The 9,754-nt window shown below is 40.6% G+C and overlaps 3 protein-coding genes across 4 annotated transcripts; 1 reads left to right on the forward strand and 2 right to left on the reverse strand.

Annotated features, from left to right (window-relative positions):
- The first annotated feature begins 531 nt into the window (after nucleotides 1-531).
- Nucleotides 532-2,464, forward strand: LOC9313604 (UPF0503 protein At3g09070, chloroplastic). Its single transcript, XM_021024373.1, has one exon. The coding sequence runs from the start codon at nucleotides 731-733 to the stop codon at nucleotides 2,357-2,359; it is 1,629 nt and encodes a 542-aa protein (XP_020880032.1). The 5' UTR covers nucleotides 532-730; the 3' UTR covers nucleotides 2,360-2,464.
- A 52-nt stretch (nucleotides 2,465-2,516) lies between these two features.
- On the reverse strand, nucleotides 2,517-5,556 carry LOC9311891 (beta-glucosidase BoGH3B). 2 transcript variants are annotated; one of them, XM_002877490.2, is made up of 9 exons: nucleotides 5,344-5,556; nucleotides 5,031-5,235; nucleotides 4,592-4,682; nucleotides 4,348-4,493; nucleotides 4,015-4,258; nucleotides 3,817-3,921; nucleotides 3,531-3,713; nucleotides 3,258-3,459; nucleotides 2,517-3,151 (listed from the first exon to the last, which is right to left on the reverse strand). In XM_002877490.2, exons 1-9 carry the CDS (start codon nucleotides 5,510-5,512, stop codon nucleotides 2,667-2,669), a joined length of 1,830 nt encoding a protein of 609 aa, XP_002877536.1. In that variant the 5' UTR covers nucleotides 5,513-5,556; the 3' UTR covers nucleotides 2,517-2,666. The 2 variants fall into 2 exon arrangements, with proteins under 2 accessions (XP_002877536.1, XP_020880030.1); XM_021024371.1 differs by lacking the exon at nucleotides 5,344-5,556 and having other exon boundaries at nucleotides 4,592-4,674; nucleotides 5,031-5,171.
- Nucleotides 5,557-5,841: 285 nt separating this feature from the next.
- Nucleotides 5,842-8,745, reverse strand: LOC9313605 (beta-glucosidase BoGH3B). The gene is given in 10 exon segments (XM_021024372.1): nucleotides 5,842-6,445; nucleotides 6,538-6,726; nucleotides 6,729-6,738; nucleotides 6,814-6,996; nucleotides 7,066-7,170; nucleotides 7,254-7,497; nucleotides 7,582-7,727; nucleotides 7,808-7,898; nucleotides 8,243-8,447; nucleotides 8,555-8,745. Coding segments are annotated over 10 exon segments (1,827 nt in total). The 5' UTR covers nucleotides 8,724-8,745; the 3' UTR covers nucleotides 5,842-5,960.
- Nucleotides 8,746-9,754: the final 1,009 nt, after the last annotated feature.

Consider the following 9,754-nt stretch of genomic DNA (forward strand, 5'->3'; position numbering starts at 1 on the left):
GAAAATTGAAAAAATGGGTTTAAGGAAGTGAAATTTTCATAACTGACCCTACAAACAACACTATTATCGAGATCCTAAAACTGACTGACCCAACATTTTCAGACACTCCGATTGACAAAAGATTAGTGTTGTAAAAAATATAATTTCTGGATTTGTTTATCAAATTGGATGTTGTAAGGATGAATCTGGGGTCTGATAATGAAAATTAGGTGTCGTAGGGAATGATTACAAGGTCTGGGTGTCAAAGTTGGGTGTTGTAGTGATGATTCTTGGCTAAAAATTGTGTGTTGTAAATTTTTCTTCTAATTACTCCCAGTCACACCTATTGTTTCTTGAATATACATATACGAATATTTCTGTAAACGTCATTTTCTAGGAAATTGTTTTACTAACTTTGGAGTATTTTAATGGATAATTTGCATCAGATTTTTTTCCGTATAATTTGCATCAGAATTTGGACAAATAATGCCTTAAAAAATGACAGAAAAACAAAAAACAATACGACAGAAAAATACTACAGTAAATAAATAGAAAATCAATGAGCCGGAAAAAAATAAAAAAAAATAATAATACTAATGAAAAGGATTTAAAGAAGTGAAATTCCCATATTTGACCCGCTATCATCAAGATCCTAAAAGTAAACTACGGACCCATCAACACTCTCACACTCTCTCTCTCTCTTAAGTCACCGCCGCACGCAAGCAAATCAACGAACCATTATTCTTCAGCCATGACTAACGTCAAACAAACCAATCGCCGTCGTTCTTCCTCCTTATGCCACCGTCACCCTTCCGCTAAACCAACCAGCGGTTTCTGCGCTTCCTGTCTCCGTGAACGTCTCGTCACTATAGAAGCTCAGTCTCCTTCTCCCGCCGCCGTTCAGACTCCTGAGCTTCGTCGTATTCGATCATACTCCGTTCGTAACGCAACAGTCTCCGTTTTAACGCAGCCGCGACGGAGATCGTGTGACGCTAGGTCAAGCGCAAGCTGTCTCCAGGACTTGTTTGTCGATGATGACGAAGAACGGTTAGATAGTTCGATTCGGAAGTCTCTGGTTCCGGATTTGAAAGAAGAAGAAGAAGAAGATTACAACGATGGAGAAGATATCAAAGGTTTTGATAGGAAGATTGTCGAAGAAGAAGGCGTAGAGAACAAGACGATGAAGGAGTTCATAGATCTAGATTGGGGAAACCAAATTAAGAAGAACAATGGCAAAGATTTGAAGGAAATAGCATCGGTTTTGAGTAGGAGATTGAAGAATTTTACACTGAATAAGAGAAATGACGAAAAATCGGATTCTAGATTCGCCGGAAATGTGAATGGTCGTCACTCTTTTGATGTAGATCCTAGATTGTCTCTTGATGGAGGTAGGATCTCGTTTGAGAAACCTAGGGCTTCGTGGGATGGTTGCTTGATTGAAAAATCATATCATAAGCTGACGACATTGTCTACTGTGGCGGAAGATGCTAAAGCTAAATGTGGTGTTGAAGAAGAAGAAGAAGAAGAAGAAGGGGAGGAGAAGAGTCCAGGTGGGACGGTTCAAACGAAGAACTATTACTCGGATTCTCGTCGGAGAAGGAGTTTTGATCGATCGGTTTCGATTAAGAGACAGGGATTGCTTGAGGTTGATGAATTGAGAGGTATATCGAATGCTAAGGTATCACCTGAAACTGTTGGTTTGTTTCATGGTGCTAAGTTATTAGTTACAGAGAAGGAACTTAGGGATTCGAATTGGTATTCGTCTAAAAATGTTAAATCAGAGAGCAAAAAATTAGCTTCTAAAGGAAAAATTTGTATTGCTGCTGGTGAGGGGAAGAAGCAGGATAGTGTGGAGCTAAAGAAACCTAGAAAGAAATGGCCAAAGGGGTGGAACATTTGGGGATTGATACAGAGGAAAAGCGAGGCGAAGAACGAGATAAAAACTGAGCAAAGTTTGAAACTTGAAGGAAATGCGGTTGAGGGTTCTTTGGCTGAGTCTCTGTTAAAGCTTAGGAGAGTAGGCAAAGGAGAAACCAATGGTGGTGTTAGTGAAAAGCTTTTGAAAAGCTATAGTGTCAGCGCGAGAAAGTCATGCGATGGCGTGCTTAGTAGTGCTGCCGTAGTCAGTGGCTTTGAAGGTGGAAGAAGCTCTTGTGATGGTCTGTTTCATGGATCTATTAACAGTGTTGAGGCTGGGAGAAGCTCGTGTGACGGATTGGTTAATGGTATTGAGAGCAAACGAAATCATCTTCTCCAGAGAAACGCAAATGTTGGTACGGGCGCCCGAGAAAACCTTGATAACAGTTTGTTTAGATTCTATTTGACTCCGGCAAGGAGCCATAAGACTAGCAAATCCGGGAAGAGTAGGCTGAAGAATTAGTTTGATCTGACATTTGTGTTAACTCATGAATACTCTTTTGTAATTAGCAACTTAGCAACTAATGTATTTGTTACTTCGGTCTATAAATAAGTGAAGTAAGTTCTATTGCTATCTTGTTCATACTGCTAAAATTCCGTATACCACATCAAAACCAATATTTGGTTTCCTTCTCATATCTTTTCCTCATAAAAGCACATCAACAATACATTGTTTTCTCATGGTTTGCTTATACAAATACGACATTGCGTGTAATATATGTCATAACATACTTCCCCGACGTTCCGGTTCATCAATCCGACTGGTGAAGTTACACCGGTTTTGAAGTGAGACCGAAACCAAAAGGGAACAATGGGTCATACGAATTGGTCTGAGCATCTAGTGGCAAATGCTCAACACGTTTGAACCAGCTCACTGGTAACTTCCCCTCGAAGTCATAATCTCCAAAAATAACGTCAGCCATCCCTTGCCCTTCTGTTCCAGGCAGCCAAGCAGCGACCAGAGCCTCTGTCTTTTCAAGAACCGTCGGCTCCAGAACCACAGGTCGTCCTGAGATCAAGATCACCAGAGTCGGGATTGTCTCTGCTACCGCAGTTACAATGTCGCTACCATTAAATGATATTTTGAGTTCCGAGTTATCCCCCATCGTCTCTGCATAGGGCGGTTCCCCGACTGCAACAATGGCGTAAGAGAATCCTTCACTTGATGCTAAGGTTTCCTTTGATGGAGTTTTCTCATAGATTACTTCAGTTTCGTCTCCAACTGCTTCTTTAATGGCGTCCAAAAGCGTAGTGCCTTCAGACAAAGATAGATTCATACTGATTACCATTTCAACAACATCTAATAGCCTCTGCTAATATAAGAGCCCATTTCTAAACCAAATAGCAATCGCTTTAATTACCAATTGTGATCCTGCCGCTTAGACCGAACCATGTCTTTGTCCATCCTCCGCACTGATATCCAAGATCATCTGCGTGAGTTCCAGTGACTAGAATCCTCTTGGCGTTGCGATCTAGAGGCAGAAATGGTTTATCAGCATTTTTGCCATTCTTTAGTAGAGCTAACGACTTTCTAACTGCTTCCTGCGCCAATTCTCTATGTTCCTGCACACATGAAGAATCTTAGAGGATGGGCAGTACTCTGGTCGAATGGCATTCAGAAAAAGCGAGTTCACCTTGCAACCAACAGTAGGCAACAAAGATCGATCTGTGAGAGGATATTCGAAGAGACCAGAGACAAATTTTACTCTGAGTATTCTTTCAACAGCATCATTGACCCGAGCCATGGATATTTCCCCTGACTTTACCAGATCTGTCATGTCCTGTATGAACTGTTCGTACTTGAATGGTACCATAACCTGCAATAACATTGATTATATAATATTCGCTCCTTCAATCATCCGAGATGATTGAAATCATTTGCTAAGCTGAAATATTTCATGTACGGGTTTCAGACTTTACCATGTCAATGCCAGCGTTAACCGCAGTTTTAATGCAGTAGCGGTAGTTTGATCCCTGAGGCTCACTAAGCCGGTCCAAACCTTCCCAGTCTGAGACTAGAAATCCCTAGTAACATAAACAAGAAAACTAGCTTAAAGCATACACGACTAGCTTATTTCTACTCGTCATTGGTTTCCATTCAATCAAATTTACACAAACCTTGAAACCGAGTTTTTCCTTTAGAATTTCTGTCAAGAGAAAACGGTCAGCGTGAAGTCTAGTTCCATTCCAACTGGAGTAAGATGCCATAACCGTGGAGACTCCCTGAGCAAGACAGTTCAGATATGGAGGAATATGTATCTTCTCTAAGTCTTCATATGACGCGATGGTGTTCCCTTCATTTATGCCCTTGTCAGTACCACCATCTCCAACAAAGTGTTTGACACACGCGACGACATTGTTTCTATAACCCCAGTGAACAAATCAATGAGAAATGACATCAAACCTACTAATGACCCAAATCATTTCATAGTGTACTGATTTATTTGATACCTTCCTGCAACAAAAGGATAACCATTTAGGTGTTCTTCTGGTGGCACGCCTTGTAGTCCGGAGACAAGCGAAGCCATCTCACAGACAAGTCCAGGATCTTCTCCATAACTCTCATAGCATCGTCCCCATCTTGGATCTCTCAAAACCTGCCACAAAGACAAAATAACAACTTCACATTCAATATTTACAGATCATTATTATTCAAATTCAGTTGTTAGATTAACATCTATAAAAAGGAACTTACGGCCACGCAAGGAGCAAACGCCCAATGAGCCCCGCTCGCTCTTACTTCAAGTGCAGTTGCAGCTCCAATTCTTCTTACCAAATCTGCGTCTCTACAGAGTTACTACAATAACTACTACTATTATCAGATTAATAGCAGCTAAACACGGCTGCAATAGAAGCACTGATCAGATTATACTCATAGCCACTGCTATACTACTGGTGCTTTGTATTAAGAAGCTAACTAACGCAAAATCAGAAATTTTAAACTAGACCTGAATCAGGTAAGTAGGTTCGATTGAATCTAGTCCACAAGGCTAAGTTTCATCAGATAGACAGAAACAGAACAAACCAACCTAGACCAATACCATTTACAGAGAATAATCCAAAACTCCTACTTAATTGTTAAATTTAAAAGCTAAGACTACACTTCTAGATTCTTTGGTAAATCGGGAAAAAACCTGGTAGCTCCGAGGCCAATGTTGTGGGGGAAGACGGTGGCGCCGTAGACATTGTTGTTGCCGTGGACAGCGTCAGTGCCGTAGATGATTGGAATTCCCAAACGCGACGCTAACGCTGATCGCTGAAAACCGTCGATCATATCAGCCCAATCCGACGACTTGGCATCCTCAAACGGCACACTTCCTCCGGCGTTTAATACACTTCCTGCAAACACCAAATCCATAAAAAAAACATTACTAGTTTTAGTAAATTGCAAAAACATTTTCAAATGGAAAGGTTCAAAAAAGAATAGTAGAGAAATGATGAGTGTACCGATGAAGAAATCTGTAAAGGCGGCGTGAGAAGCGACTCTGCGTTCGATTTGAGTCATCTGACCGATCTTCTCCGGCAAAGTCATGCGAGAGAGAAGGTCCTTTACACGCACCTCCACTGGCGCGTCTTGGTTCTTGTAAACGCATGATGACTCCTCCTTGACCACCATTTTCTTTACTCTTCTTCTCCTTCTTCCCTTTTTTTTTTTTTTTTTTCACTAGTGTTCTTCTTCGTTGTAGTTGTTGTGCCCATTTTCTTTATCTATAACATGATGAGACGTGGCACATTGGATTCGACAGTCCACCCAAAATGCTTTATTAATTGCTTATATAAAATATTTCATCCATTTGATTAACTTATTAATTAAATGTGAGGTTCACAGATAATCACACGTCAAACGGTAAAAAATCCTTATATTTTAAACACAGCTAAACTTGTATATGTAATTATGCCTAAATTTCTTATCGAATTAAACATGTTAGGTGTTGAAAAAAAGACTTGACAAACCAAGAACTAATACTCCTTAAAAAAAAATCTAATGAAAAATCCATAATTACACATTTTTAATTAGACCTTATACTACACAATCCTCAATCAGACCGGTGAAGTTAAACAATTCAACCGGAATTGGAAGTGAGACCGAAACCAATAGGAAACAATGGGTCATACGAATCGGCATCAGCGTTTAGCGGCAACTGGTCTACGCGTTTGAACCAGCTCACTGGTAACTTCCCTTTGAAGTCATAATTTCCAAAAATAACATCAGTAATTCCTTGCCCTTCAGTTCCAGGGAACCAAGCAGCGACCAAAGCCTCGGTCTTTTCAAGAACCGTTGGCTCCAAAACCATAGGACGTCCTGAGAATAAGATCACTAGAGTCGGCATTTTCTCTGCAACCGCGGTTATAATGTTGTTACTCTTGAAAGGTATTGTGAGTTCCGAGTTATCGCCCTTCATCTCTGCGTAGGGAGGCTCCCCCACTGCAACGATAGCGTAGGAGAAGCCTTCACTCGAGGCTAAGGTTTCTTTTGTTGGAGTTTTCTCGTAGATCACTTCGGTTTTGTCTCCAACTGCTGCTTTTATGGCATCCAAAAGCGTCGTGCCTGCATTTCAAAACAAAAACATATATAAGTATCCACATCAAGTTTTTCGATGTCTTCTAATAGCGTTTACGGTTGGAATTCGATTTAACTACCAATTGTGATTCTGCCGCTTTGACCAGATTTTGTCTTTGTCCATCCTCCACACTGATTTCCAAGATCGTTTGCATGCATTCCAACAACTAGAATCCTCTTTGCATTACGGTCTAGTGGCAGAAATGGTGTATTAGCATTTTTACCATTCTTCAGCAAAACTAACGACTTTCTAACCGCTTCACGTGCTACTCTCTATGTTCCTGCAGTTGTAGTAAACAGAGTCAATCATGCTCTCATACATCTTACAATAGTGGCGGCAAATATCAATACCTCACCTTGCAGCCAACAGTTCCCAACAAAGATCGGTCCGAGAAAGGATGTTCAAAGAGACCAGCAACAAACTTCACTCTAAGTATTCTTTCAACAGCATCATTGACCCGAGCCATCGGTATTTCTCCTGACTCCACAAGATCTGTCATGTCCTGTATGAACTGTTCGTACTTGAAAGGTACCATCACCTACAATAACATTGATTAGCAATCTTTGTCTCCTGTAATCATTTGAGACAGATGAAAATCATTCATTACCATGTCGATCCCAGCATTAATCCCGAGTTTGACGCAGTTACGGTAGTTTGAACCTTCTGGCTTGCTAATCGTCTCCAAACCATCCCAGTCTGAAACTAGAAATCCCTGGTAACAAAAACAGAGTGGATAAAACGAGCTCAATGCATACACCTCTAGCTTATTTAGATTTCTTTTCATATCCAATCAACCTTAAAACCGAGTTTCTGCTTGAGAACTTCCGTCAAGAGGAAATAGTCGGAGTGGAGTCTACTTTCGTTCCAACTGGAAAAAGAGGCCATAACGGTACACACTCCCTGAGAAATACAATTAAGATAGGGAGCAACATGAATTTTCTCCAAGTCTTCATATGATGCTATGGTGTTCCCCTCGCTTAAGCCCTTATCAGTACCACCATCTCCAACAAAGTGTTTAGCACACGCGACAACGTTGTTTCTATCACCAAGTGAACAAATCCATGAGAAATGACAACAAGCCTATCATAGTCTAATGCATTACATGTTTATATATAGTATATACCTTCCTGCAAGAAAAGGGTAACCGTTAGGGTGTTCTTCAGGTGGCTCGCCTTGTAGGCCCGAGATAAGCGAACTCATCTCACAAACAATTTTAGCAGCTTCACCATAACTCTCATAGCATCGTCCCCACCTTGGATCTCCCAAAACCTGTGAGTAAGAACATTTCATTCAATAGTCCACAAATCATTTTTCCTATAACTTAACAATCTATCTATAAAGGGACTTACAGCCACACAAGGAGCGAATGTCCAGTGAACACCACTAGCCCTTACTTCAAGTGCTGTTGCAGCACCAATTCTTCTAACTAAATCGGCGTCTCTATCGAGTTACCACACAAAACTACGATTGTTATACATCAACAACAACCAAACACGGTAGAGGAACAGATCTTAAACACAATCAGATTCTAATCATACCGTGTGATCAAAAGCTAATTGAACCAAAATTTTCAGAAACTCCAACTAAAATATCAAATTCTTGTGGAAAATGAACTAAAAAAATCAGAATTTGATTGAAACTTAACAAAAAAGATTCAAACTTATCAAATTCAAAAGCTTTAAAACGTCTTAAACATAACAAAAAAAAAATTCAAACTTTTTATCAAATTCAAAAGAACCTCATCTCTTTTGCGAAAATTAAAGTTTGGTCAAAGTTAATCGAACCTGGTAGCTCCGAGACCAATGTTGTGGGGGAAGACAGTGGCACCGTAGACGTTGTTGTTGCCATGAACGGCGTCAGTGCCGTATATTATTGGAATTCCCAAACGCGACGCTAACGCTGAACGCTGAAAACCGTCAATCATATCCGCCCAATCCGACGACTTAGCGTCCTCGAACGGCCAACTTCCGGCGCCGCTCTGTACACTGCCTGTAAAACAAAAAAGTTGTGATTTTTATTTTTTCTAAGGAAAGTAGAAAAGTTTGGTTCGTTGACCAAAACAAAGACAAAAATGTTCAGTGGTTAGTGTATATTACCGATGAAAGAATGTGTAATGACTTGAGGAGAAGCGACGGAGCGTTCTATCTGAGTCATCTGACCAATCTTCTCCGGCAAAGTCATGCGAGAGAGAAGGTCCTTCACACGCGCCTCCACTGGCGCGTCTCGGTTCTTGTAAACGCATGAAGAATCATCAGTCTCTGGCATACTCTTCTTTGTCTTTTTTCTAACCAAAACAGTTCTTTTTATCTAAACAAGGCCGAGGACACGTCACAAAGAGTCTTTTTTTGGCCTTGCGTTTATTTCCTTTTTTTGTCGTCTTATTATAAACCTCGTACTAGCCACTAGGGTTAGGGTGGGCACAGAACGGATATCCGGAATTTTGATAATATTTGTGATCCGATTCGCTTTTTCCGAATACTAAGTTTTTGGATTCGTATTTGCTTTGTTAATGACCGGATATTCGAATATCCGTTCAAATCCAAACTATTTGCCGGATATCCGATCCGTTAAATATTTGTTTAAAAAATAAATAAAAATAATTAAATAAAAAATAATCCAAAAATAGTAATATTTTATCAGAAATATATATTTCTCCTTAAATAGTAATATTTTATCAGAAATAGTTCATCTACTTGGAAGAGTGTAATAGGTGGACTGAAAGAAGTGGTTACCCGCGGGAGTAGATGGGTCGTGGGGGATGGGAGAGAAGTCCATTTTTGGACTGATAGATGGCTATCAAATGAATCTTTGTTGGATAGAGTTGTTACGGATGTACCTACTGATCAGAGGGAGCTGCGGGTGAAGGAGCTTTGGCGGGATGGTACGGGTTGGATCTTTAACAGAATTACTCCGTACGTCTCACATTCAGCTCGCCTACAATTGATGGCGGTCGTCATTGATAATGTCACCGGAGCTAGAGATAGATTATCATGGGGAGAGACTGCGGATGGTGAATTCACGGTAAAATCTGTATATGCACTCTTGACAAAGAACAGCGACCCGAGACCAGATTTGTCGAGTTTCTTTGATCGTGTGTGGCGGGTAGTAGTGCCGGAGAGAGTGAGAACATTTTTATGGCTAGTAGGACATCAGGCTATTATGACTAATGTGGAAAGACATCGACGCCATCTCGGAGATACAAGCGTTTGTCAAGTTTGTAAAGGAAGAGAGGAAACAATTTTACATGTGTTGCGGGACTACCCGTCTATTGCCGGTATATGGCGCCGGATTGTACC

The sequence above is a fragment of the Arabidopsis lyrata genome (genome assembly GCF_000004255.2).
Source record: "Arabidopsis lyrata subsp. lyrata unplaced genomic scaffold ARALYscaffold_5, whole genome shotgun sequence".
Classification (NCBI taxonomy): Eukaryota; Viridiplantae; Streptophyta; class Magnoliopsida; order Brassicales; family Brassicaceae; genus Arabidopsis; species Arabidopsis lyrata.